At 55.6% G+C, this 27,846-nt stretch overlaps 1 protein-coding gene across 1 annotated transcript; it reads left to right on the forward strand.

Annotated features, from left to right (window-relative positions):
- The first annotated feature begins 1,946 nt into the window (after positions 1-1,946).
- On the forward strand, positions 1,947-27,412 carry LAPTM5 (lysosomal protein transmembrane 5). The gene is made up of 8 exons (XM_004425858.3): positions 1,947-2,122; positions 18,086-18,179; positions 18,892-18,968; positions 20,502-20,633; positions 21,337-21,459; positions 22,630-22,725; positions 24,692-24,781; positions 26,002-27,412. Exons 1-8 carry the CDS (start codon positions 2,036-2,038, stop codon positions 26,089-26,091), a joined length of 789 nt encoding a protein of 262 aa, XP_004425915.1. The 5' UTR covers positions 1,947-2,035; the 3' UTR covers positions 26,092-27,412.
- Positions 27,413-27,846: the final 434 nt, after the last annotated feature.

Below are 27,846 nucleotides of genomic sequence, written 5' to 3' on the forward strand. Positions count from 1 at the left end.
TCCCACCCACCAGGATTCTCAAACCGGTGATGCCCACACCACTCTATGTCTGTTTGCCACATCTGTCTGCCTCCTGGCCTGTGGCTGCCTTGATTTTTCTTTAAATCGACTTATTGCTTTTTTATTTAAATGTTTTAAAATGAGACTTTATATTACTCCCATAAATGGAAAATCACAGAATTCATGGGCTAGTTATGTATATTTTTATAATGCACATTAAAATGAATTTACCATCATAAAAATGAAAAATGTTCATGCGTACGCCACGGAAAAGGGTCTCACGTACCAGCAGTGGGTTTCGGCCCTCTCTTTGGGAACTGGCTCCACACCTGCTCTGGTTTCTCCAATCAGAGTGTTATTAATGGCTATCATTTGTTATGGTATTAAATTTTCAAATGGCTTCCGAGCACAATTAAATCCAGACCCCTCAGCACGGCCTCAGGACCCTACTGGCTCCTGCTTTCCTCGTCGCCAGCCACTCTGGTCCTGCTGCTCTTTGGCAAAGCAGGATTTTTCTTGCTGTGTGGCTACTCAACCAGAAGGTGCCAGGATTTGAACCCAGGCTGTGAGCCTTAGGGCCCAAACTTAACCGCCACACTGTACCACCTTTCTATGGTGGTCTCAGCAAAGTCTAAGATGAAAAATAAACAGGCTTGAAGGTGAAGTAGGGAAGAGATTGGCCGGGTCACTCAGGAGCGCTAAGCTTGCAGAGCCCCCTTGGTCTCCTTGGCAAACAGAGAAAGTTTTGATCAAGTCCACCAGCCCAGTTTTGTGGGTCCAATAGAGCAACTCCTGCCAAGGGGGAGGAGCTTAGAGACCTTTTATAACCTCTTCTGGAGCAGAAATGATGGGCGGCAGTAGTGACCAATCCTAACTGTAAGATCTCATGCAAGGGCGGGACTTCATGGCAGGTCCAGCTGTGTTCTCCGTTGCAAGTGAGCTCAGCATCTGAACAGAGCCGACTTCTTACAGGAATTCTGCAAGTGCCTCCTATTCCCTTTCTTTGTTGCAATATGGATAATTTATTATCTGAGAAGGGAATATAGATCCTAGCATAGCTTGCTTAGTCGTCATAGTTTGTTAATTCCAGCTTTTCCCAAGAGTGAAGGGAAAAAAATCCCTGATTGCATGTAAGCATCAGGGGGACTTGAGGCCCACAGAGTGGGGTTTGACTGAGAGTTTCCGCGATTGCTCTGAAGCATTAATGACCCAGCCATGGGAAGAGCCCAGCCCAGGGCCTGACCCATGGTTGATGGATTTGCTTAGTAATTATTCTTCTGTCCTGGGTTGGACGGAGCTCAGGAAGAGCATGTTTCTCTCTGAGGCTGGGGGTAGAGGAAGAGAACACCAACTCCAAGGGGGCAGCTTCTAGAACCAGTCAACCTTGGTCCAAATCCCCATTCCTCCACAGGCTGCCTGTGTGACCTTGGACAAATCACTTCTGTTCTCTGTGCTCCAGGTTCTTCACCTATAAAACGGGGATAATAATAGTATCTCCTTCCAAGGGTTGAGGTGAGGATTAAAGGATTAATCCAGGAGCATGCTTAGAACATGAAGGAATTACGAGACAATGGCTATTTTTGCAGCCAGGCAGACCTGGGTTGAATCCTGCCACCAACACTAAGTACTGTGTGATTTGGGGTGAATGCCTTGACCTCTCTGGACCTCTCTGTTTCTCTATCTGGAAATGGGTTTGGTAACAGTCCCTGCTTCTGAGGGTGGTGGGGAGCATCCAGTAAGTGTGGCCTGTGAAACTGCATAGACCCCAGCCCTGGCCAGTGGTAGGTACTGACGGTGTGAGGGTCTGCCCTCCCCAGAGAGGCCCCTCCTGGGAGTGGCAGGGGCCAGCTGTGGCCCTCTGAGGCAGGCTGTGGCCCTTCCCAGCTGCCCCGCCCCAGTTGTGACAATCTTGCCTCTGCCTGTCTGAGGGGCAGGAAGGAAGTGAGGAGTGCAGTCGGCAGCTTCCCCTTTTCTGCCCTGCTCCGGGAGCCGGGCTCCTTCCCTTCAGTGCCTCAGAGGAGGGGACAGCAGCACCATGGCCCCCCGCACGGCTGCCGTCCGCCAGACCTGCTGCTGCTTCAATGTCCGCATTGCCACCACCGCCCTGGCCATCTACCATGTGGTGAGTGCGGGAGGCGGGGGAGACCGTGTGTGCGTGTGTGTGTGTGTGTGAGTGTGGAAGAGGGCCCCGATCTACTGAGCCCCCTCCAATGGAGGACTGCTGCTCACCGCCTCTCTGTGGGACCCTGGACCAATCCCTTCCCTGCTCTGGGCCTCAGTCTCCCCATCTGTCAAATGGGGCAAAGGGGACCCTGCAGCGGCCCCCCGAGCGGAGCAGTGGTGGGAGCAGGGGTCTTCGTTCCAAGCGAATGTAACCGCATTCGCTCTGAGGCTCAGTTTCTGCCTCTGTGAAATGGACAAAATATAACCACAGGTCATCCGGGTGCAAACGGAACAGCAGATAGGAAAGTGCTTCAGAAACTGGGGATCTTGGGAGAAACGTGGGCTGGGATTTTGCCAGGATATGGGGCCAGGACACAAGCACAGCTTCCACTCTTCCCGTGGGGCCTGGGCCACTGGAGGGGACGAGAGGTGGGACTCTCCTCTCTGTGCTTCCAGAGGGGAGGGAGGGTGCTGAGTCCTCTTAACTTATACTCGGGCAGACCACTGCCTTCTCCCCACAAAAGAAAACTCGAGATCCCGTGCTCATGAGCGGGGTGACTTGCCTGGCCTGAGCTCCTGTCGGGCGACCCGAGGAGGAGCAGGCCCAGCAGTTCCCCTTCGGAGGCTGGTGTGCACAGCCCGGGTGTAGAGCCTCTGTCTCTTGCTAACTCACAGAGTGACTGTGGGCGAGTCACAGCCCCCTAGGGCCAGAGGCTCCCCCTCTGTCTCAGTGGCTGAAGGTTGGGGTCTCTGTATTCTCCTGTCCAGACCCACCCCCCCACTCCACAACTCCGAGCCACACCCAGCTCCCCCAGACCCAGGCGCCTTCCTCCTGGGGTGACTCAGGGCCTGTGGTTAGCAGTTCTCTCATGAGCCTGGAAGGGCTTCCTCAAAATTAGCCTAAATCCGGCTCGCTGCAGTGGTCTGCATTAAACTGCTTAGACCTGGCTTCATCTGTTTCCTGTCGCAGGCAGGGCGGGCAGGGCTGTGGCAAGAGCCCAGCCTTCAGAGGGGCAGTGCTATTCAGTGGTCGGTGCACAGCCTCTGGATCCAGACTCCTCTGTGCAAATCCTGGCCTTACCACTTCCTAACTGGGCAGCCTTGGGACACTTACTTAACCTCTCTGAACCTCAGTTTCCTCATCTAAGAAATGGGCATGAGAATAATACCTCTCTGATAGGGCTGTTGTGAGGATCAAGGGGGTTAATATCTACAAGGCAGTACCTGACACATAGTTGAGCGATTTATTATTGGTAGTGCATCAGTCACAGAGCCTGCTGCCAGCGCGCCTGGAGTCAAGCCGGCAGACCCCAGAAGGCTGGTTTCGGGTGGAGCTCAGAGGTTGCGCTCCTGCCTGTGCAAAAGTGACCCTGAGACAAGCGAATGGCACCTTGGTTGTCCCCACATCGTCCTCAGGGCCTCTTCAAGCTCTGAGATTGTGCTACATTCTCGCAAGGACAGTGTGGCAGGCAGAGACGTCCCTGTGGGAAGCAGTGATCCAGCTCTGCCACTAACCGGCTGTGTGGCCTTAGACAAGCTTCTCTCTTGGGCCTCAGTTTCTCCTTTATAAAATGAGGGGTAAGGGGGTGTGGACTGGCTCAGAGGTCTCAAACTCCCACGACTCCAGGGGCCAGGCAGGTCGTGTAAGTGAGTGCAGGAGGCAGGTGGACCTCGGGGACCTGGGGAGCCTGTGCTGGGTCTGCTCTGGCGACCTCTCTCTCTCTCTGCTGACTGTTGTCACGAAGGACGGTGGACCCTGAGTGCTGCTCTTCTGCCGTTTAGAGAAGCAGGAACCACAGGTTTTTATGTCACATCTTCTGGTGTTTTCATGTTGGTGACTGGTTCAAGGTAAAGAAGAGATCCCCGTGAAGGCCAAGCCGAACGGGTCGGCAGGCTGCCTGGGCCCGGGGGCTGCCCTGCCAAGCCCGGACTTTGTGACTCGAGGTTTCTTCTTGATGGCGCCATTGGAGGCCCTCACTTGTGCGTGGTTGAGTGACGTCAGTGCCGGCCCACAGAGCTGGAGAATGTTCAAGCAAGGGATCAGGGAAGGCTTCTCGGAGGTGGTGCCACTGGCAGAGGCGTAGAGTTGGTTGTGGGTTGTATGGATGGGAGGAACGGGTGTGCAACGGTGTGGAGGCTGAAGGACAGTGGCTTGTGCTGGGGCACCACACAGACCAGCCTGGAGGCTTCAGGTTGGGGAGCAGGGGCGGGGAGCAGGGGCTGGTAGCGGCTTGGAGGGACGAGCTAAAGAGTCTGGACCTTCACCATAGTGCACTATTGATATTTTGGGCTGGAGAATTCTTTGTTGTGGGGATCAAACTGTACATTGCAGGCTGTTTTGCAGCATCCCTGGCTGCTGCCCACAAGACGCCAGTAGCACCCAGCCGTTGTGACAACCCAAAATATCTCGACATTGCGAAAAGTGCCCTGGGGAGCAAAATAGCTCCGAGTTGAGAACCACTGCCTGTAACAGTAGCTATGGGGAGCCATGGAATGTTCTAGAGCAGGAAAAGCTATGAGAACAGAAGAGAAGCCTGGAAGCTGTAGGACTGGTAGTCCCCTCTGGGCTGGGTCCTTGGTTGATTCCAGTGGGGGACTGTCCTCCTGCCCCCTCTGGAGAAACCTCTGTTCTTTCCCAGAAAGGACAGGGGCTGGGGGCTTTCCTGTGGCCCAGCAGCCGGGTGGCAGGTGTGCTGTCAGGGCCTCAAACATCTGGATGGAAAAAGAGAAGCTGCTGTCCAGATGTGTTGGTTGCTAAGATCGGTCGTCATCTGGGGCCAGTCATGGGTGACAACCTTGTGCACTGAGAGCTATTTGTGGACGTAGCTCCTCTGGGGAGGGTTAAATCGGGCCCTTGACGTCCCGAGACAGCGCCTGTTGAGTCATCAGGGGTATTGTTACGGGCGGATCCTCCTGTGTCCAATGGGGGAGGCTGGGTTCTCGGCTTCTGGTTGGAGGGTCTTGCTCACGATGTCGCTGGGTTTGAGTAGAAGAGTCTCTGGGTCACGGATGATTTCTCACCCAAACTTGCACACAGAGGGCGGTCCGAGAACTTTCTTAAAGTGGGCTTTTTGGTCCTGGCTTGTCTGGCAACTCAAAGCCCACCCTAAGTCAATGGCACGGGGTAGGGATCCCCAGAAGACCCTTTTGCCCAGAAATCTCTCCCTCCCTGACCTCTCCTCTCTGAGGTGCCTGGAATCCCACTAGAAATGCATCACGTGGGCCGGCCCCGTGGCTTAGTGGTTAAGTGAGCGCGCTCCACTGCTGACGGCCCGGGTTCGGATCCCGGGCTCGCACCAACGCACCGCTTCTCCGGCCATGCTGAGGCCGCGTCCCACATACAGCAACTAGAAGGATGTGCAGCTATGACAGACAACTATCTACTGGGGCTTTGGGGGGAAAAAATAAATAAATAAAATCTTTAAAAAAAAAAAAAAGAAATGCATCACGTAATAAACAGCTTACAATTCTGTGATTTCAGCTATGTAGCAACAGGATGCACCAAAACAAGGCCAGGAGGAAATGGGGCTGATGCTAGCCACGGCTGTCTCTGGGTTACAGGATTGTGAAAGCTTTAATTTTTTCCTACTTTTTTGTATTCTCCATATTTGATGCAATGAGCATGCACTACTTTTAAAACAAACTTTTTATTTTAGGATGGTTTTGGATTTACAGAAAAATTGCGAACATGATACAGAGTCCCTGTCTACCCCACGCCTGGTTTCTCTGTTAACATCTTACATGAATATGGCTCATTTGTCACAACTGATGAGTTGATATCGATGCACTGTTGTTAACTGAAGTCCATACTTTATTCCGATTTCCTCAGCTTTCCCCACTGCCCTTTTTCTGTTCCAGGATCCCACCCAGGATCCCCCGTTACATTTGGTCGTCATGCCTCCTTACGTTCCTCTTCCTGGGAGAGTTTCTCAGATTTTCCCTGTTTTTGATGACCGTGACAGTTTTGAGAGTACCAGTGACGCGTTTTGTCAAATATTCCTCAAATGGGACTTGTCTGCTGGTTTTCTCATGGTTACACTTGGGTAGCGTGTTTGGGGAGGAAAATCGCAGAGGTCAAGTGCTCTGCTCAGTGCATCGTATCAGAGGTACGCACTGCTGACACGTCCTGTCACTTTTTTTTTTTTTTGCTGAGGAAGATTGGCCCTGGGCTAACATCCACGCCCATCTTCCTCCACTTTATATGGGACGCCACCACAGCATGGCTTGACAAGCAGTGCGTTGGTGTGCACCTGGGATCCGAACCTGTGAACCCTGGGCCGCCGAAGAGGAGCGCGTGCACTTAACTGCTGTGCCACCGGGCCGGCCCCAGAAGAAAGGCTTCCCTGACAGGGAACTGAACCCCGGCCTCAGCAGTGAGAGCGCCAAATCCTAACCACTAGAGCACCAGGGAGCATCCTGTCACTCTTGGTGTTGACCTTGAGCCCCTGGCTGAGGTCGTGTTTGTCAGGTTTCTCCCCCGAAAAGTCACTCTCGTCCCCCATTTTCCTTACTGTCCTCCTCAGAAGGAAGTCATCGTGCACAGCCCACATCTAGGCAGCGGGGAGCTCTGTTCTCCCTCCTCGAGGGCAGAGGAGCTACACAAATTATGTGGAATTCCTCGCGGGAGATGTGTCTGTTCTCCTCATTTATTATATAAAGAAGTGATTTAGTTATTTTTACACTCTGGGTTATAATCCACTGTTACTTTATGTGGTTGCTCAAGTGTACTACCTTTTTTTTTTTTTTTGAGGAAGATCGGCCCTGTGCTAACATCTGTGGCCAATCTTCCTCTTTTTCTCTTTTTCTTTCCCCTCAAAGCCCCAGTACATAGTTGTGTATTATAGTTGTAGAGTTGTAGCTCTGCTATGTGGGACGCCGTCCCAGCATGGCTCGAGGAGCGGTGAGTGGGTCCGTGCCTGGGATCTGAACCTGCGAACCCTGGGCCACTGAAGCGGAACGCGAGAACTTAACCGCTAAGCCACTGGGCCGGCCCCTCAAGCTACTACTTTTTAAATTGGAAAAAAAAAAGCAACAAAGTAACCTCAGTTATTTAAAGGCGTTTCCAGTGAATGCAGATACTTTCTCGGTCTGTCTTTATTTTACGTGCCCAGCCCCAGGCCAGGACGCAGGCCCAACTCCTTCACAGCCTCTGCCCTCCAGGGCTTCCAGGCTGCCAAGGAGAAGCTGTGAAAATGGCTTAGACGGATGACAGCGCTGGCTGTTACAGGGGCACAGACGAGGGGCCTTAGCCCAGCCTGGGAGGGAGGTGGGGATTCAGGGAAGGCTTCTTGGAGGAGGCCTGAGTGCTAAGGGTGCGCAGGGCTTCGCTTGTGTATACTGGGGGAAAAGGGCACGCCAGGTGGAGGGGGCAGCAGGAGCAAAGGCTTGGAAGTGGGAAGAAGCACATGATGCTTTGGAAACACTGAGAAGATCATAGGGCTGGGGTGCAGGGAGGATGGCCGTGAGGCGGGGTGGGGGAGGCCGGAGAGGTCAGCAGGGGTGAGACCGGACCCAGTCCCCGCCTTCCTCCAGGCTGCATAGCTGAAAGGATGGATCGCTGCCTGGCTCAATCCTCTTGTTTTACAGATGAGAAAACAGAGGTTCAGGAGGGTCCCCGCTTACTCCAGCTCACACAGGGAGGTGGGGCGGGGGCTTGCTCCAGGCCGCCACTGCTGGCATACAGGTGTGTGGACTGAACCAGTGAGCGAATAAATGAATTCCCCACCTGGCCCAAGGGCCGGGGATGGTCTGTCAGTTTGGGAGCCCCTTCCCTCCCTCAGTCTTCATTTCTTCTTTATGGTCCAGCTTACAGGAAGCTTCCTCCTCCTGGAAGCCCTCCTGATTTGTCCTCCTCAGAGTCCAGGGGATCCTCTCTCTGCTCCACTTTGGGATGGAGAAATTCACAGGCCCATCTCCTTCACTCATTGGTGACCTTGAGCAGGCAGGTACCTTTCCTGTCTGGGCCTCAGTTTCCACATCTGTTAAATGGAGCCAGTTGTCCCTGTCTCAACAGTGACCGTTTCGAGGTATTGAGCTGATGTGGCCCCGTTGGAGTGAGGGGCTGGCTGGTGAGTGCCCAGAGTGGGGGCAGACCACAGAGACCACTCCCCATTTGAAAGCTCATCTGTTTGGGGCCTAAAAATAGGCCCCAACTGCCAGGTGGGAAAGCCCCTGAGGCGAATCTGTTAGAACCTCCACCTTCACGCCTGGTGCCCCCGTGTGGGGCAGAGAAGCCTTGCCCAGTGCCCTTCCTGGAGGGGTGGGGAGGCTGGTGGGGTTGGGTGGGGGTCATGGCCCCTCCCCAGCACCGTGGTCGAGGGGGCCCTCGTTGGAACTGAGTTGGGCTCCTCATCTCTGGGGTGTGTGCCCCACCCTCTAGCCTGTAAAACGTTGGAGGCCACTGGGCTGATGGGGGCAGCACGAGGGCCTTCTGGGGGCAAAGTTGGGCCCCACTGCACCAGGCCTGGTGGGCCGAGTGATGTGGTCAGTGATCTGTGTAAGGTGTGCCAGGACAGGCCAGACCACTGGCTGGGCCTCATCCCCTCTCCACTGCCTGGTTCCCAGGCCCAAGGGAAGGGAAGGAAGGGGCTTCTGGGAATGCGAGGTGGGGCGTGGTCCCAGCCGTTGGGGGTCACATTGGTTGGAGGGACCCACTGCTGTCCGAAGGCCATAGCTGGGGGAGGCACCAGCCGGGGAGAGGGGTCCTCCCTGGTGGAGGGTCTGGAGCCCCATTCAGACTGGGCTCTGCAGCCGGAGGGCAGAGGTGGGGTGGGCCAGGCTTTTCCATCACTGCCCCGGCCCTGAGGCCCCCAGGAAGTGAGGCTTTTATTTTGAGCCTCAGGCAGCAGCCTGGAACCAGGACTTTGCTCTGAGCTCACTGTGAGGCCTGCATTTGTCTCCCAGGGGACCCCGCTCTGCCGTGGGAAGGGCTGCACCGAGCCCCTGGTGAGGCAGGAAGCTGAGCAAAGAGCTGTGCAGGGCAAGGGCACGGGCTCCCTGCCCCTCCAGTCGTCAGCCCGGCTTCGGGGCCCACTGCCCCGGGGCAAGGCACCGCCCCCACTCCCAGCCTCAGCTCCCTCCCCTGTCAAATGGGGGTCCATGACCCCGACCTGCAGGAAACTTGAAGGAAACTAGGTGGGAGACACACCTGGCACCTAGTGAGGGAGGGCCCCACAAATGGCAGCTGCCACTGCAGCCCCCATTTGACAGAGAGGAAACTGAGGCTCAGAGAGGGCAAGCCGCTTTGCAGCCTGTGGTAGATAAAGAACAAGAGCCCAGGTGTCCTGCTGGCCGCCCGGGCTCCGCTGCTCTAGACCGTGACGGGGTGGGGCAGGCTTCTTGGCAGCCGTGGGGTGGGGGTCAGCTGTAATACCCCGGGGAGCCATGTTCTTAGAAACACAGAGCCCATGTGTACGGATGCAGTCCCGAGTTCACCTGCAAAATGGGGAGAAAATGAGAAGGTTAACAGAACCTGCCTCACGGCTGAGGGGTGGGTGATATGATGGGGTGTGTGGGCGTTCAGACGGGGACCCAGCTTCTCCTAAGTGCTCAGGAGTAATAGTGATACTTGTTCTCATGTGGGAGCCTCTGCTCTGAAGGTTAATAGGGAAGTGGTGGCTCATGGGGACAGTTTGGGGGGTACAGGGTGCTTCCCCAGATACTCTGGAAGTGGGGGTCACGGGGGCTTGGGCCAAGCCTGGAGGCTGACTCTGAGCCCCAAATGCTGCCCATAAAGGGAGACTTGATGAACCCCCCACCACCCAAGAATGGCAGAGGCCCCTGGGATTCACTGGGCCAGGAATTTCACCCTTAGCGCCTGTCATTTCGGGGGAAGGCTTGCCATCTTCTTCCTTGGTGGCAGGTCTGGAAGGTCAGAGGGCAAAGGGCAGAGGGCAGGCCTGGCTGGGCTGCCACGTGCAGGCACAGGCAGAGGAGGCCAGAGCTAGCTGCTCTCCATGCAGTGCTCCCACCGTGGCACTTCCCACACTGCAGAGTGATAAACCTCAACGAGCACCGTCTGAGCTCTGCCCTCTGAGGGCTCCTGGTCTTTGCACGAGCTGTCCCTTCTGCCCAGAGCACACTTTCTTCCTTCTCTGCCAGCCCGAGTCAGCGCCCCTGTAAAACTATGTGTTTTCCCGGCATCTCCTACATCCCTCCACCAGCCCAGCCGCACGGCAGCCACGGTTTCCTGGGGGCCCATTGTGTGTCCGGTCCATGGATGACCCCAGGTCACAGTTCACCAAGAGAAACCTCTTGCAGTTTCTTGAATGCATCTCACCCACTTTTGCTTTTTTCTCATGCCGTTCCCTCTGCCTGGAACATCCTTCCCTCTGCCCTTTGGGAGAAATCTTCTTTAAGACTTATCGCCTCTCAGAAGCCTTCCTGGAGCCCCCACTCCTGGGCCCTGAGTTCTTAGCAGCCCCCATCCCAGGACAGCTCCGCATCCCAACTGCTGGGGCCCTGTGGATTGAGTCCCCTGGCCTGGAGGCCCGGAGGCTCATCCGGGGGATGGCCTGGCCTGACTCATCTTTGTAGGCCCCAGGGCCCGACACGCAGTAGGTACCAGCCGATCTCTTTTATTTGACTTTTGTAAACCTTTTATCGATGTATAACTTACATAGCATGAGTGCACATCTTGAACGTTTGCAGAGGAACCTGTCACCTCCACCTGGATTAAGGAATAGGGCAGGACCAGCACCCAGAGGCCCCTAGTGCCCCCTCCTCGTCACAACCTTGCCCCCACTGACTTCTTCCTACACATGTAGTTCTAGAACTACAGAGGAAGGAGATTACACAGCACGTGCTCTTATGTGTGTAGCTTCTTTCTCTCCACATTATGTTTGTGAGCTCCATCCGTTTGGCCGTGTGTAGCCAGCTCATTTTCCTCTTGCTGTATCATCTTTCATTGCGTGAATATACCACCCTGTGTTTGCCCGTCCTACTGCGGGAGGACGTTGGGGTTGTTTCCAGTTCGAGGCTGTTACAGATGGCGCGGCCGAGGCCACGGGGACCTCGGTTCCTGTCTGCGCACAAGCTCTTCTGCTGGCCAGCTGATCTGTCTGAATCTTCCACTTCGGGAGCAGACACATCGCTTCGTCTGCTCCTCAGAGTCGCTCTGCCAGTGGGGGGGGTCCTTCTCTCTGTTCTACAGATGAGGAAACTGAGGCACAGAGAAGTCAAGTGGCCAGGCAGAGGGGACATTTGATAGTCTGAGGGGCGGAGACGGGAGGGAGGACAGTGGAGCAGCAGCCTCGGGAGACACTGGGCTCTGGGGGAGGCGGGGGCAGCCTGGCTGGGGCTGCGCTGAGCCTCGGCTCTGGGAGGGGGGCCTCGCAGTGGTATCGGGGCTGGCTGGGGAGGTGGCCGGGGAGATAGTTCTGCGGGGGGGAATGGCCCTGACCCCATCGCCCCCTGATAAGCCGTGACAGGAAGCATGGGGTAGGGGTGGAGGAGGGGAGCTTCCTCTTGAGGCTGACGCATCTGGTTCTCCTCTCCCATCCTCATCCCAGACGACGCAGGGGCCCCCAGGGAAAACAGGTAGGCTGTGAAGTTGTGGGCACTGAGCGTCAGGGAGAGGGTGATAATAGTAATAATAATTGTCTAAGTGTGCCGGTCTAAGGCCACAGGCTCAGGGTGGAGCAGCCCTGAAAGTGGAGAGGGACAGGAAGGGCTGTGCACCTGGGACCCATTTTGCAAATTGCATTATCTATTGGCGAAGCCAAGGCCAGGCTCCTTGTGCAACCTCTGCCAAGTCACACCCAGGACCCTGCTCTCCTCATACGTAAGTGGGGGAACAATGCTGACCTCCCCAACGTGTTAGGAGGAGCACATGAAGTTACTGGATAGGAGAGTGCCCACGCACCGGCCAGCACACAGTAGGTGCTTGCTGAGGGCTGGGTCTCTTTGCAAATTTTACCCAGTGAAGTCTCAGAGGGTGGGTCGCCGCCTGCCTGCTTCTGAGCTGGTGTGTCTTGGGCCCCCAGGAGGTCCGAGAGAGCGGGCCCAACTTCCTGGATGGGGAACTGGTGTTTGAACCCAGAATGGGGGGATCTGGTGTCACCACCAGCATCTCCATTATCTTCATCACCACCTCCATATCATGAGGTCACCACTGTCATCAACATCAGCAGCATCGTGGTCATATGATCATTGCAGTTAATTACCACTTCCCAGCATGCCTACTGGTATTTCCTCCATTACCAACACTCCTGCCACATCCACTGTCACCTCTGTTATCGCTGCACACATGATCATAACTGTCACCACCACGCCAGACCCAATGACACGAAAACCAGTCCCTACTTCCCAGCACGGTCACCCCTGTCAGTCCCCGGACCAACATTTCCTCCGCTGTGTCCAGCTGTGGCGTCTCCACCATTATGGCCTCGGCCATATTCAATAGTGCCCCCACTACCCTGCCCTCCCTGATTTCCCCTCTCCTCCTACGACCCCTGCCCCCTTTATTTCAGCTCAAGCTGTTGGTTGCTCTTCAGAGCCAGAAGGAAAGCAGAAATTCTCCTGGCCTCCTGGCCACTTCCTCCTCTGCTCAGCTTAGGGAAGTCGTATTTGTTATTGTGAAACAGGGGCAGGATGGGGACGAGAGTGGGAACTGAAGCCAGGGAAGAGCAGAGAGAAGAGGCGAAAAAGGGGAATGGAGAGTGGGGGTGGCAGTGGGCGGGCTGAGCAGGGCCAGGCCTGATGTGGTCACACAGCCTGAGACTTTGGCGTCAGGAGGACTGAGGCTGATTCTGGCTCTGCAGCAGGCTTGCTGTGTGACCTTGGGCTGCTCACTGCCCCTCTCTGGGCCTCAAGTCCCCACTCGAAACATGCCCTCTCTCAGAGAAGAGGCATTCCCGCCCCCGAGTGTCCCTGGATCTGCACTGCCAGGCTCCAGGCCTTTGCACACGATATTCCCTCTTCCTGGAATGCTTTTCTCTGTTGGAAAACTCCTACTTATCCTTCAAAGCTGCACTCAAGCTTTTCCTCTTTGTGAAGCCCTCCCTGAGACTTCCAGACAGCAGTGATTACTCTAAGCATCCTGCATGTCCCCTGCCATGGCTCTGAACACACTGATCACCCATCGGGTTTCCCTGGGGACTGTGACACCTGCAGGCGAGGAGCAGTGGCTTATCCAGACAGGCCTGGAGGTGGTATGTGCCCAGAGAGTGTTTACTGGATGAACAATTTGGGGAGCGAATGAACACCCACACAGATTAATGCGCACTGCCAAGGGTGCTCACATATGGAGCCCCTGCTGTTTGCCTGGCTCCATGCTAGATGCCACTTGACCTGACAGCGGCCCTGCGAGGTGGGTCCCACCATTATCCTCACTTCCCAGACAAGGAGACCGAGGCTCAGAGAGGTTAGTGGCTTGCTCAAGGGCACAGAGCTTGAGTGGGGCCAGGACCACCTGACTCCAGCTCCCCGGCTCTTCACCGCATGATCTCACCAGTGTAGGATGGAGAACAGAGTGGGAGAAGCTGCTGTAATGGAGGGGCAGTGGTGGGTGAATGCTGTCTGCCTGGGCGTGTAGTGGGGAGAAGCCCCGTGCCCGACCCAGCCCAGCCAGGCCCTCAGAGCTCAGGGAGGGGCGGCGCTGCGTCCAGGTAGAAACCAGGGAGAAGAGGGGAAGGCAAGGGCCAGGGGGCCTGGGAAATCTGGACTCTTGAGGTCCCTGGGTTTCCCCAGCATATGCTGTAGGTGAGAAGGTACTTTCTGGGGACTATAGATGGCTCTTGGTGGAGGACGGGTGGAGCCGTGAGGGCCTTCTGATGAGCAGCGTGCACTCTGGGGTGGGAGATCCGGCAGCCTGGGGGTGACATGCCCCAGTGTGTAAGAATTCTGTTCCCTGCCTCTCCTGTGTTCAGTCACCCCAGTGGGCCTGGGTACAAATGGGGTGACTGTGCTCATTGACTGGAGGGGGAAACTGAGGCCAGGGAGGAGCCAGGACGTGGCCCAGGTGAGACAGCAGTGAGGCAGTGGGGGAGGCTGCTGTGTCCTGAGCCCCCAGTATCCAGGGATGGGGGAGGGTGGGCGGAGGATTGGAGAGACCAGGAGCTGGGTCCCAGAGCAACCCCCAGCCCTGGACCCTGGGAGCACAGGCCGCAGGGCTCAGATCCCAGCCAGGCCACGTGACACAGGGCATGTGATGCTCCTCTCTGAGCCTCCATTTCCTCATCTGTAACGTGGGGAAAATGTGGCCTCCCTTGCAGGGTTTTGGGAGACTGTGGTGCAAGCCTGTATGCACAGATGTGAGCACACAGTAGGTGCTCAATAAATGTCCCTTCCTCTACTCGCGTCTCCTGGGAGCTGAGCCTTCTCTGTTTCTCCTGGGTCGGGGGCTGGGGTCCTCTGTCAAAGGTTAGGGGCCAGGGGAGGGTCTGAGTCAGGCTCCGAGGTCGCCTCAAACTGTGACCTTAGGCTGCTTCCTGCCTTCTGTGGGCCTCCGGGTTCTCATCCGGCAAATGGGGACAGGATCATCCTCCTCCCCTACTGGACTGTTGAGAAGGTGAAGGGTGGGGAAGGGTGGGCCTATCTTTAAACACGGGTTTTTTACAAAAGTAGAAATACTTCTGGTGCCTGCTGCTGCTTCTTGCGTAAGCTGCAAGGAGGGAGAGAAGACTGCAGAGGGAAGAGGAGACGGTGCCCCTCTGACAATGCTGGGCACTGACATGAGAGTCTGAGGGAAGAGGAGACGGTGCCCCTCTGACTCCGCTGGGGCACTGACACGGGAGTCAGAGGGAAGAGGAGACGGTGCCCCTCTGACAATGCTGGGCACTGACGCGGGAGTGAGGAAGGAGGGCAGGCCTCAGGCAGAGCCAGGAGGCTGGGAGATGCTGGGAGGACGGTGGAGGGGAAGAGAATCAGATCTAGGGCTCTTTGGCCTGGATTGGAATCCTGGCCCCACAAATTACCAGCTGGGAGGCCTTGGATGTCTCTGGGCCTCACTTTCCTCATCTGTGAAATGCGGGTGGGAGTACTAAGAATAGTCCCTTAACTAGGTCGTGGGAGGATCACTGGGATGGTGTGGCTGGCACACCTGGCATGGAGTCAGGCTGTTCAAATGTCCCTCCCTTCCCGGGGTCACAGGACATTTAGGAGGGGTGGTCCGAGAGCTGTAGTTGGGATGCTCACGGCAGGGTTGCAGGCATGACAGCAGGGCCATGAGAGATGTTTGGGGCCAGAACTGAGGAACTAGGGGGAGTGGGTTCCCAGTGGTCCCCAAAGTGGGGTGATGTCCAAGGTGATCACTGGGGCCTCAGGATGACAATAGGAGAATTTCCAAACTTTTCCATCATATTCTTTATTAATTTCTGGATTTTTTTCTGTATAAGTTTCATGATGTTCATGATAAACCAGGACAGTAGCACATGCATATGATTTAATAAACAAAGAAATATAGAAGAGTGTATTCAAAAGGTTTTACTGACATTGGTGCATGACCAAGACCTGTGAGCCCTCTGGGGTAGGGACCCGCAGGGGCTCTGAGGTGTTTTGGGGGACAGGGTGTATGGGAAGACACCAGGGCAGCACTGGGAGACTCGGACTCCAGTCTCTACTCTGTCCCCAACTTACTGTGTGTCCTTGGGTAAGCCACCTATAACCTCTCTGAGCTCATAAACCAAGCAGAAGGAGCTTATAAAATAAGTAGACGGAGGCTCTTTCTAGCAATCGGAGGTTGGGATTGTCTGCTTCTGAGGTTTGTTCCAGATCTCACACAATCCTGGATTCTTAGAACTTCAAGAGTCTTCTTGCGCCACCCCTGGTAGATACTCATGTGTCTTTATAAGCCCAGCTGCGACACATCTGTGCTCTGCTCGCACACCCCCGGGGATGGGGAGCTCCCTACCTTGCAGGGTGTCCTGCTCTGTCCTGGACTGAACGTGGTTGGCCTCCTGTTCTCTTTCCTTTACTAGAGGTGGAACTGGGAGGAGAGGGGCTGGGGCTCGGCCTTAGGGCCCAAGGAAGCAGCTTTTCTGTCTCAGGGCTGTTTCCTGTGGGTTCTGGCCACAGCCCCACCACATCTGCCTTCCGCTCTCAGTTGTTCTCAACCTTCCTGGTGAAATAAAGCCCTTTTGGTTCACCCTGCACCGGGGGGTGGGGGTAGGGCAGCTAGAGCGAGCTCTCTGCCAGCCCCCTGGCACCTACTCCTAGTCCCGCTCGGCCCCACCTTGTTTGTGAGCGCCCACTGCCAGGCCCCGAGCTCAGTGCTTTGCAAACACAATGCAGTTTATCCCTTACGAAGTCCAAGGATTGCCATTTTCCAGAGGAGGAAACCGAGAGGTGAAGTGACTTGTCCAAGGTCACATAGTGACCTGGACTCAAGTCCATCTCTGTCTGACTCTGGAGCCCAGCTCTTCATCACTCTTCTGTGCTGTGCCTTTCTGGCCCCTGCACAGGATGTAACACGGCAGGAAGACAGATGGAGACCTGCCTCTGAGTTAAAAAAACCCACACAGTCAGCAAGGGGGAAACAGATGGTGGATGTCTGGTTGCCTGTCAGCTGAGCATGAGTTACCAGCGCAGGGCTGCCTAGAAAGCCAATGTAAACTTAGAGCATCTTAATAGAGGTAGGGCATCTACTACGAGGAAGGAGATAGTCTTGCTGTTCTCAGTGTGGGTGAATGGTGCCTGGAGTATTGTGTGTGTGTGGTGGGGGAAGGGCAGAAGGCCTGCTACAGGACATGGACACACAGAAGACTGTGAGTTCCCCATGGCTGGGTGCACGTAGATAGAGGCTGCATGGCCCAGGATTCCTGCATTGGAAGGTAGAGGGCATGGGCAAGGGGACCTCCAAGGTCCTTTCAAACTGCAGTTTTGTGGCTGGATTTCAGCTGTTGCCAGGGCCACCCCAACACTCAGGCCCGTCAGATTGCCCCTTCTCCATCATTCTTAGCAAGGGTCCCCTGAGGGGATGGGGTTTGTTCGTCCATCTATCCGTCCATCCATCATCCATCATCCATCCATCAACCCATCCACCCATCCTTCTATCCATCTATACGTCCATCATCCATCCATCCATCCACCCACCCATCCGCCCACCCGTCCACCCGTCCACCCGTCCATCCGTCCATCCACCCATCCATCCATCCATCCATCCATCCATCCATCCATCCATCCATCCATCCATCCATCAAATACAACAGCTCGAGAAGTTAACAAGAGAGGCACTGGCCTTCCCTGCTTGGACCCTACAGTCCAGTGGGGATAGTAGTAATAATAATAGTGAGCATGGATTGAGTGCTTACTATCTGCCAGGTACTTTAAGATTATATCCCATCTGGCCCCACTACAACCCTATGAGACAGGTGTTATTATTATCCTCATTTTGCAGATGCGGAAATTGAGGGGGATGGGAGATGGGGTTGACAGGGTACCCTGGGGGTTCATGGGTCAGATGCTCCCAGGCCTGTGCTGATGATTCTAAGAACTTGAAGCTCTATGATGCTCACATGCTGTGACTAAGATCCCATGATGCCCAGAGCCTGTCTTCATAAAAGGGGGTGCAGAGGAGGGGCCCAGTCTCAGCTCCTCACCCCCAAGCCTGGTCTCAGTGGTCAGTTACCAATTTACTGAGACCCCAGCGTGGTTCTAATGCCCTCCTGGGATGTTCTTATTTAGTCCTCATAATAACCTCCTAAAGTAGCTACTATATTATCCTCACTTTACAGAGGGGGAAACTGAGGCACAGAGAGGTCAAGTAACTTGCCCAAGCTCACATAGCTGGGAAGAGGAAGAACCGGGGTTATGAGCTTGTGCTGTCTATCTGTACAGGCCACACTCACCCAGGATGCTCCACTGAACTGGCATTCCATTTTCCCCAGGATGCCCCCTCACAGGCGCCTGATGGACACCATCGGGGTGGGAGGGGCTGGTGGAGCTGTGCAGGCCACGGCTGACTGATGCTCTGTTCTGCCGCCAGATCATGAGTGTGTTGCTGTTCATCGAGCACTCAGTGGAGGTGGCCCGTGGCAAGGCCTCTTGCAAGCTCCCGCAGATGGGCTACCTCAGGATCGGTAGGTCAGGGGGCGCCGTAGGGGGAGGGGTGGGGGAAGGGGAGGGGAGGGGGTTGGGGAAGGGGAGGGGAGGGCCCCCGGCCAGGCAGAGACAGAGCCTCGGACGAGCCTCAGATCCTTCATCTACAAGTGGGGACATTCCACCTGGCCCCCGAGCCCCCGCCCCAGGTCTCCAGGAGTGAGAGCAGGCAGGCTGGGGCGCTTTGTAAACCTGACCTGCTTAGAAAGGTGGCGGCAGGCCTCTCCTGCTCACACGCGTCAATGGCTGCCCACCATGCTAGATCAAAATCGAAACTCCTCACTGTGGGATCCAGCCACATCCCGAATCTCTCTCCAGGCTTCCCCTGGTTCCACACTCCAGCTGCACTGACCACACCAAGCTCGGCCTTGTCTCAGGGTCCCTGCCTGGACTCCTGGTCACTCAGCTCACAGGCCACCTCCTCAGAGGCCTTCCTTGACCTCACCCAGGCTAAAGCAGACCCCCAGCCTGCCCTCCCGCCCGGCACCCTCTGTTACACCATCCTGTGTTACCCGAGATGTTGTCTGCGGTCTTTGTAGCCCCTCAAGACTGAGAACTGCAGGAGACAGGGCCTGGGCCTTCTTGTTCACTGTCCCAGCCCCCACACCGGCGGTTCCCAAAGTGTGGTCCCCAGAGCCTGGGAGGGGTGCCCGGGGGCACCTCTGTGTCCTCACCCTCTCCCTTGCCTTTCAGCCGACCTGATCTCCAGCTTCCTGCTCATCACCATGCTCTTTGTCATCAGCTTGAGCCTGCTCATCGGAGTGGTCAAGGTGAGGGCCTGGTTGGGGGAAGCAGAAGGGGAGCCAGGACCTGGGGGGGCTAAGGAGTCCCAGCTGCCCTCCCGACCCCCTCCCATTCCCACCCACCGGGTGGGCAGCACTGGCTGCCGAGATGGTGGGAGGTGGGTATTTTGGGAGGCCCCACCTGCATCCTAGAGATCTTCACACTTACCTTTTTGAGTGCCTTTTTTCCACACCTGACTCCTTGGGCTGGAGGCCTGGGTTGTTATATACCCCTCCCCGGGGCCGGGGGAGGGCTGCACAGTGGGCGGCCGCAGATCACTGACACTTTGGGGACAACTGGCTGGTGACCACTTCCTTTTAAACTGCAAACAGAAGAACGGAATTTTGCTAGAAAAAAGAGGAAGGATCGTTCTGAGGCTGGGGGAGAGGGAGAAAGCGGTGGGTTTTGTATTCAGTGAGAGGAGCAGAAGAGAGAGTGTAGACCATCCAGCTTAGCTCATCCAGGGAGCAGAGCAGAGGGTCAAGACAGTCTGCGGCTCAGCCTCCTCCAAAAGAGGAACTCATCTGTCCCTCGGCCCCAGGGGAGCAGGAAGTCAGGGCCTTGCCACACAGCCACGGGGCAGGACCAGGAAAGGTGGCTGGCACTCACAGGGCCAGCAGAGTGGGACAATGACGTGGCTCTGGTTTGGAACGTCTCCACCTTGCCTGAGATGCCAGCATCCCCCCTAGCTAACACCACTGTCACGGAAGCCCTGCCCCAGGGAACGATTTCGCCTTGTGGCTCCCGGGTGCTCGTGCAGAAACACAAATGGTCCAGCTAGAAAGATGGACCAGGTCGTCCCGGAAGGCTCTGGGGTTCACTCTGGGTTGTTTCGGCCGCCTCCTGAGTGACTTTAGACAACCACATGGGAAGCCACAAAACCACCCCTTCTGCGATTTGGCCCCCTCTGTGGGCTCATACGCATCACTACTGGTCACAGCAGTCACTTGCTCTCTGTTGAAGGAGGGGGGCTTCAGCCTTGGCCTCCTGGGGCCTCTTACCATGACTGAACACCCCTGGGAGTGCCCGCATGGAGGAAGGTCCCACTGTTTAGGCAGCATGGGCTTTGCTCATGCTGCTATCTGCCTCCATTACCCTCCCCCTTTCCCTCCTGCTTCTTTCCAGAGCTATCCCAGTGTCCCCTCCTCCAGGAAGTCCTCTCTGATCCCCTCTCATCTGTAAAATGGCCCTTCCTCATTGGGTTCTTGAAAGTGAATTGAGTCAGACCCTGCTCCTGGAGCCCCTGGAGCACTTGTCTCTATAAATGGGGACTGGTCCCTGTGTCTCCCGCGACACCAAGACTCCTCGGCCTCGGGGCCTGGGTCTCCCCTTCTCCCTGCCCTCACAGCCTCACTCAGAGGCAGGCGTGTGGATCCGCGCAGGGTGACCTCAGCTGAGCCCGGCGGGTGGGGGTGACTGGGGAGGGGAGGGGGCTGCCAGCGAGGGGGCGCTTGGGGAATCAGGCTGTGTGGGGCCTGTTGTGTGAGGGACCCGCTGACAGTGCTGGGCCTGCCTTTCAGAACCGGGAGAAGTACCTGCTGCCCTTCCTGTCCCTGCAAATCATGGACTTCCTCCTGTGCCTGCTTACCCTGCTGGGCTCCTACATCGAGCTGCCCGCCTACCTCAAGTTTGCCTCCCGGAGCAGCCGTTCCGTGAGTACCAGCCCCGGCCCCCAGCCGGCCCAGCCGGGGGAGGTGGGAGGAGCTCAGGCCAGTGAGGGTGGCCTGAGCCTAGTTGGTGACTCTCAGCAAGTCCCCGAGTCCCTCCAAATCACGCTGAGTTTCTTCCTCTGTAAAACGTGTCTGTGATCGCATCTCATCAACATGTTTCAGGAGCATTAAAGATGAAAATGTATGTAGGGTGCCCAGCTCGTGGGAAGCACTCAACAAATGCCCGCCCTGTGTGAACTTACACCGGAGGAAAGAGCATAAGCCCTGGGTTGGTCCTTGGCCCCTATGCTGTCCCTCCTTTGTAAGCAAGTTGAAGAAAGGAAGATAAAGATGGGTAAAGCTGGTGATGAGCATCCACAGTGGGAAGGCCGCAGCTCCCCAAAAGTTACTTCCCACACCTCCCCTGACTATGGTCCTTGAAGAGGCTGAGGAGCTGTATTGCTGAAGGGTCCTGGGCTGGGAGTCAGGGGACCCTGGTTCTGGTCCCAGGTCTGCCACCAGTGCTTGGTGCGAACGTCTGGGTGTCCATTTCTCTCCGGTACGGTGGGCTAGAGAGTGGCTGATGTCTCTGGCTGAGCCACTCTCTCAAGCTGAGAGCCCACCACGTACCTCACCATGCCAGGGCCTCTGGTCTGGGGCTTAATTGATGATCCGTTGTCTTCCTCCTCATCTTTGCCCTCTAAAGGGCCCCTCCAAGGTGCCACTGATGACCCTGAAGCTGCTGGACTTCTGCCTGAGCATCCTGACCCTCTGCAGCTCCTACATGGAAGTGCCCACCTATCTCAACTTCAAGTCCATGAACCACATGGTGAGTCTGGGCCGAGGGTCGGCTCCCGTCGCTGGCTGTGTGGCCTCGAGCAAGTTGCTTCCCGCCCCCGGGCCTCCGTGCCTAGGCTGGGTTCCCTGGCAGTGGAGTCTGGGAGGAGGATTCTGGTGTGAGTGATTTATGGAGAGAGAGCTCTCAGGAGGAGACTTCAGAGGAGTCGGGGAAGCAGCTCAGACCAGGGGAAGATGCCAGGCAGACGTGGCTTTAGGAGAAGCCGTGCTGGATCCCAGAGGGAGCCCAGGAGTGTGAATTGCACCGCAGAAATAATATTCATTTGTTATTGCTGTCTATCACATGATCCCCAAACATAGTGACTTAAAACAACAAACCATGTTATCCCACACAGTTTGTGAGGATCAGGAATTTGGGAGTGGCTTGGCCGGGTTGCTCAGTCTCAGGCTCTCTCCCGAGATGGGCATGGGGCTGTGGACGCCAGGGGCTTGACTAGGTCGCAGGATCCTCTCCCCACGTGGCTCACTCGCATGGCCCTTTGCCTCAATTCCTCACCATGGCTGCTCGAGCGCCCTCACGTCGTGGCTGCTGGCTTCCCTGAGTGAGCAGTCAAAAGAGAGTGAGGAGGAAACCGCCCCGTCTTTTCAACCCTGTCTGGGAGGTCACACTCACCTCTGCCCATTCTGTTATTCGTGAGATGTGAGTCTCCAAGTCCGCCGACACTCGAGGAAGGGGAGATGAGCTCTACATTCCAAAGAGAGAGGTGTCAAGGAACGTGTGCACAGATTGGCAGATACCGCAGAGGTTGTCCCCCCAGAACAGTAGCCTTGTATCCGTCAGTCTTCCGTTACGAGCTGCCCCTAGGGGAAGGGGCCCAACCTCCCAGGTGTTTCAGGGTTAGGTGGTTCAGCACCCAAGACGATCCTCTAGAGAAGGGCTGGGGGACAGGAGCACCAGCCAGGTGAGGCTATCTGGGTGGGCTTCAGCTGCGTCTGCCCCTGCACCCGCTTTGCTCGCCTGTCATATGGAGCTGGTGGTAGGTAGCACCTGCCTCCTAGGGCCCGTGCAGGGAGCAGCTAAGATTACAACTGAGCCACCCGTGTTCCTGCGTACATGGGGAGCTGGCTTGTTATTCTTTGACATGTGGGTGCTGTTAAAGTTCCTCCAGGGGCACTGATGTGGTCCCCAAATCTGTTGCAGAATTACCTCCCCAGCCAGGAGGGTATGGCTCGTAACCAGTTCGTCAAGATGATGATCATCTTCTCCATTGCCTTCATCACGGTCCTCATCCTGAAGGTGAGTGGCCCCTGCCCCACTGCTCTGGGAGGGGTGGTGAGGCTGTGCCCCAGGCCCACCCACGCCAGACTGTTAGGAGGCAAAAAAGTGTGTCTTCCGCTGCCACCCTCCCTGCTTCTGGCTCCTTGCTCCAGCCCTCCCTACACCAGCTCCTCTGACCTCACTTGGGATCCTTGAGGACACCCCATTTAGAGGAAGTGGATCCGTGAAGACCATCTGTGTTCAGGTGTCAGAGACTTAATGTGTAACCCAGAGAGGCCCTGATCCAAGGAAAGGAGGAGGTGTTGTGTCTGGAATCAGATTCAGAATGAGCTGGGTTTGAATCCCAGCTCTCCCTTCACTAGTTGTGTGGTTGGTTTCCAGTCACTTCTCTCCGTGCCTCAGGTCTCCTCTGTGAAAAGGACATAATAAGTCTTGCTTTGTCCGTGTCACAATTTTATGTGACTCAGGCACCAAAATGTAGATGGGTCCTGAGGTCATGTTACTAGAGTTTCGGTGATAAGAAGGAGGGGGGAGAATGATTTTTTCTCTGGAGTGGTCAGGCCCAGAGGATAGAGTCCAGTTTCAGGTCCCAATTCTTAGAGAGATGGTGAGAGACTGGAGTGTTAATAGCAGCACAGCACAGCCAGGAGGGTGAAGAGGCCGGAAAACTCGGCCATCTGAGGGAGGCAAGGAAAACAGGACAATTCAGCTTGGAAAAGTGATGACTCCGGGAGGACGTGATTGCCGTCTCCAAACACCCAAAGGACTGTTATGGGGATTCTAGAAGCTGCAACCAGGACCTGTGGCCTGAAGCCACGGGGAGGCTGATGTCAACTCAACAGAATGAAGGGCTTTTACAAGTGTTCTGTTCTGATTGTGAAATTAACAAATGGCCATTGTAGACATTTTGAAACTGCAGATGAGCAGAAGGCAGAGCCCTCCAGCCCACCACTCCGAGGCCGGCACTGCGCTCTCGGGTTCACTTCCTCCCAGGCTTTCCGTGCGGGTGGCTGTAACTGGGCGTCACCGCCTTCTTTCCTCTGAGGCCCCAAGCAGTCTCTGCCTCCCCTGATGCCAACCTGGAAACAGGGCTTCACTCCTCTTAACTGCCCTCCAAGAACCGACCCCCGACGAGTGCACGAGTGATGTGCCGTGAGAACTTTCCTGGAGGCTGGGGGAACCAGTATGGGGGCTTCCATCATACACTCCCCAGAGAACAGCTCCCAGCCCCCACCCCAGCCCATCTCCCCCTCCCCTCCTGTTCTTTATCCTCCTTGGGTGGGGGATCTCTGTGCCCCTCACTGGCCTCTCTCCACCTGCTCGATTTTCCCTGCCTCTTCGTGCTTCACTCTTTCATAGTTCATTTTATTTATTTCTGCCTCCTCCAGGTCCCCATTGTGGGACTCCATAAAACCAGGGACCTTCCAGATGACAGGAGCTGCTCTCCTTTCCTGGGAGGCAGTTTGGGGGCAGAGTGAGAATCATTGGCTGTTGTGCCTTGAATGTGCCCCTGGGGACTTCACTCCCCACCCTGGAAATCTTCTCCCCAATTCTTACATCAGCCGCATGAGGCCGGCCCAAAAAACTACCTATCTTAAGCAATTTTGGAGAAAGCCTTTCCCACCGTCAGCTCTGTCTCAAGATGGGCGGGGCCGTCTCAGGAGGTAGTGAGCGGCCAGTCCCCGGACGTGGAGAGGCAGAATCTGCAGGACTGTTGCCGGGGAGGCTGCAGGGTGGCCCAGAAACCTCCAAAAAGCCCCTTCCTGCAGAGTCTGTGGGGCAGTGAAAAGGGACATACGGGCAATATCTGGGACTGGTAGGTGAGGCGCCCTCACCAGAATAGGGGGCTGAGCAGCGGCAGCTGGATGCTGCCTTCTGGGGTGAGCTGGGGCTCCCCAGGACATGCCCGGCGTCCGTCCCGGGCCTGCTGGGGCAGTGAGCAGGAGGGTCAGCAAAGCACAGCCTGACCCGGGCCTTTCTCCAGGTCTACATGTTCAAGTGCGTGTGGAGATGCTACAGATTCATAAAGTACATGAACTCGGCCGAGGAGAGGACCAGCAAGACGCTCCAGAAGGTGAGCCTGGGGGTGGGTCAAGTCCCAGCTCTGCCACTCCCTGTGTCCTTTGGGGCAAGTCTCTTTCTCTTGCTGGGCCTCAGTTTTTCCACTTGTAAGATGAGGGTTGGACCAGAAGAAATGTGAAGATTTCTTTCAGCTCGGACAGTCTAGGATTCTGTTCATGCATTCAACATTTGCTGCCTCTTACTCTTGGTTGGCCTCATAGCCAACCCTGGGGGTGCAGAGGAAACTCAGCTGCCACCCATCCTATAGGAGTATATAGTCGAGAGTGAATCCAGAAACAGAGATCCAGTTACAACTTGGTGTGAAGCACGGGAGCAATGGGAGCACAGAGGAGGCACCCGGCCTCATCTGGGGTGTCAGGGAAGGCTTCCTGGAGGAGGTGACACTTGACCAAGTCTTAGACTGTCAATCAGTACAAGTTAGCTGGGAAAGGGGAAGGGGCCTTCCAGACAGAGTGATGAGGGGCACTTAGAAGCAGCTAACTGGAGAAGTGATGGGAAAGTGCAGCTGGTTTAAATTACTAGTGGCTCACTTTCCTCTGAAAGATGGGGATTGTCTTAGTCAAGACTTTTTTGGTTGCAACTAGCAGAAACCAACTCTATCTGACTTAAGTAAAAAAAGGGAACTTACTAGCTCACAGAACTTGAAAGTCCAAGGAGGTCTGGCTTGGGCCTGGCTGAGACCTGACATCGGGACGTGATCTCATCTTCTCCATCTCTTGACTCTACTTTCCTCAGTGTTGGCTCCATTTTTAGGCAGCCCTTTTCTCATGGTGGCAAAATGGCTGCCAAAACCCCTAGGCTGACATCCCACCCTCTCAGCAACCCCAGCAGAAAGAAAGTGCCAGGAATGTGTCTGATTGGACCAGCGTGGGTCACAAGCTTATCCCCAAACCAATGATGATAGCCAGGGGGATGAAATTCTACTCTGAGCAGCCACACCCAGGTCGCATGTACACTCCCTGGATACGAGGGATGGGACCCATTCTTCTGAAAGCACATGGACTGAGAATGCTGTTATCAAAATAAGGGGGTTTGATGCTGAACAGGCAGAGGCGAGTCTGTCCACTACAGGAAGACAAAGTACCCACGATGTGCTAGTGGTCCTCAGCATCATCATCGTGCCAGAGGTGGGGGATGGTGTCCCTGGACTCCAGGTTGGGATGGTGGTTCCTTCTGGCCAGTCCTCAGCCCTCACCTCTCTGTCCATCCCAGGTGGTCCTGCCGTCCTACGAGGAAGCCCTGGCTCTGCCGTGCAAGACTCCAGAGGGGAGCCCAGCGCCGCCCCCATACTCAGAAGTGTGACGCCCGCCAGGCCTCAGCCCTGGTGCTAGGAGGGGCGGAGGTGCCTCGTAATCCGCTTCTTCGCTTTGGTGGCCCCTGTGGCCTGGGAGAACCGCCTGGCTGACTTCAGGACAATCCGCTTGTGTCCCCCTCGCTGCCTGCTTTTCCCGCGGGGCCTGGGAGATGCTCACCATTGGGCCAACCCTTCAGGCTGAAGGACTCCTTGGGTCTCTCATGAATTCAGCCCAACAACGCTCGGCTTATTTTGATCAGCTCTGACGTGTGTTTAAACGATTGGTCATTCTAAATTCACTGAGTTTGGTTAAACACCTCTCAGCTTGACCAGTTTCACCCAGGGGCTGACCAACCAAACACACTTGTCAGTTCAGCAAAATAATTTGGTCAGCCAACAACAGTCCATTGCGTTGGTTATAAATAGTTAGTTCACACAGCAATTTAGTCAAGGAATCATCAGTTAGTCCTCCCTGCCAAATACATGTATCCAATTTCTTAAAATAGCTTGCTTTAAACACTGATCAAGTCAGCCAGCCAGCTGGCAGTTTAGAATAGTGATAAAATTAAAAAAAAAAAATCAAATTAGCCCCTAAACCATTCAATTCAATCTGATCCAATAACCGGCTGCCCACTCTGGTCAATTCAGTACTTCTGAATGGCTGAGTAACTGTTAAATCAAATGAAAATTCAGTCAGAGAGTTGCCAAACTGTCATTAAATGGCTAGTTCCAGGAAATAATAGTTGTTTCAATCATCAAACAGTCCCTTCAAACATACAATTGTTTGCTAAAGAGCTGTCATCCTCAACCATAGGTCACACGTGGTCAGTGTAGTCACACGGCAGTGGGTTCTGTGGAATGGGCCCCTCCCCACGGGCAGCTCTAGTAACGAGCTGTCAGGCCGTTCCACAGTCCCGACCACCCGTCATCCATTCGGTTGTAGGAGACTCAGTTCTGCCTGACGCTTGTGGTCAAGCAGAAATTCAGCCCTGAAATCAGGCAAATCCGTTTGTTGGACTAAATCCACAGATTAGTTCAGTCCAAACAGGCAAACCCTTTGTGGGCACAGACGCTGCCCGGGGGGCCCGTGTTGGTGGTGGGGGTGGGGAAGGTTTGAGCCCCAACACCCCCTGCTCTGCCTGCTCCCTGTGGGCCGGGGTTCCCGAGGGAGCTGACCCGAAGGCAGAGATGGGGCCACGGAGGCAGGTTCTCTGGGGTCCGAGGGGGGACAGAGGGAGAGGGCTGTGCAAGAGGCTTCCCGCCAGTACCCCCTTGTAATTGCTTCGTGTGTGACGGGGAAGAATTTTCAATAAAGCAGCAACACGCTTCTCTCTGGCTGATGTGGTTCCTAAAACATGGTGTAGGTGGGGCCGGGAACCCTACTTCCATCACCCCCAAGACACACACACACACACACACACACACACACACACACACACACACGCCTGTTCGTTCAGTCCAGAAACTCAAGGGGCCACGTCCAGCTAGGGAGGGTCATGACCTGGCCCTGTTTCTGATCACAAGTCACGGACCTTGTGAGCACCGTGATGTCCCTCAGGTAAGGTGTGAACTCCACTCACCTGGAGAGTACCCGCCTGGAGCCGGGTCCCGTGCTGGGCTCTGGGGCTGACCGCAATGGGTCAGACTGGCGTCCAGTTACCCATGGTCTGGGGTACGGGAAAACACATCCGTAAATAATGACAATAGTACATGAGCAATGCCAAGATACAGAAAGTCGGGGGGACCTCAGACAACCAGGGGAG

Source organism: Ceratotherium simum, chromosome 22 (assembly GCF_057802395.1).
Source record: "Ceratotherium simum simum isolate JZ-2026a chromosome 22, ASM5780239v1, whole genome shotgun sequence".
Lineage (NCBI taxonomy): Eukaryota > Metazoa > Chordata > Mammalia > Perissodactyla > Rhinocerotidae > Ceratotherium > Ceratotherium simum.

Coding starts and splice junctions, on each gene's coding strand:
- LAPTM5 (XM_004425858.3), top strand. CDS start 2,036: ATGGCCCCCCGCACGGCTGCCGTCCGCCAGACCTGCTGCTGCTTCAAT. Junction 18,969..20,501: donor TGCTCATCGGAGTGGTCAAG/GTGAGGGCCTGG, acceptor CCTGCCTTTCAG/AACCGGGAGAAGTACCTGCT. Junction 21,460..22,629: donor TCAAGTCCATGAACCACATG/GTGAGTCTGGGC, acceptor AATCTGTTGCAG/AATTACCTCCCCAGCCAGGA.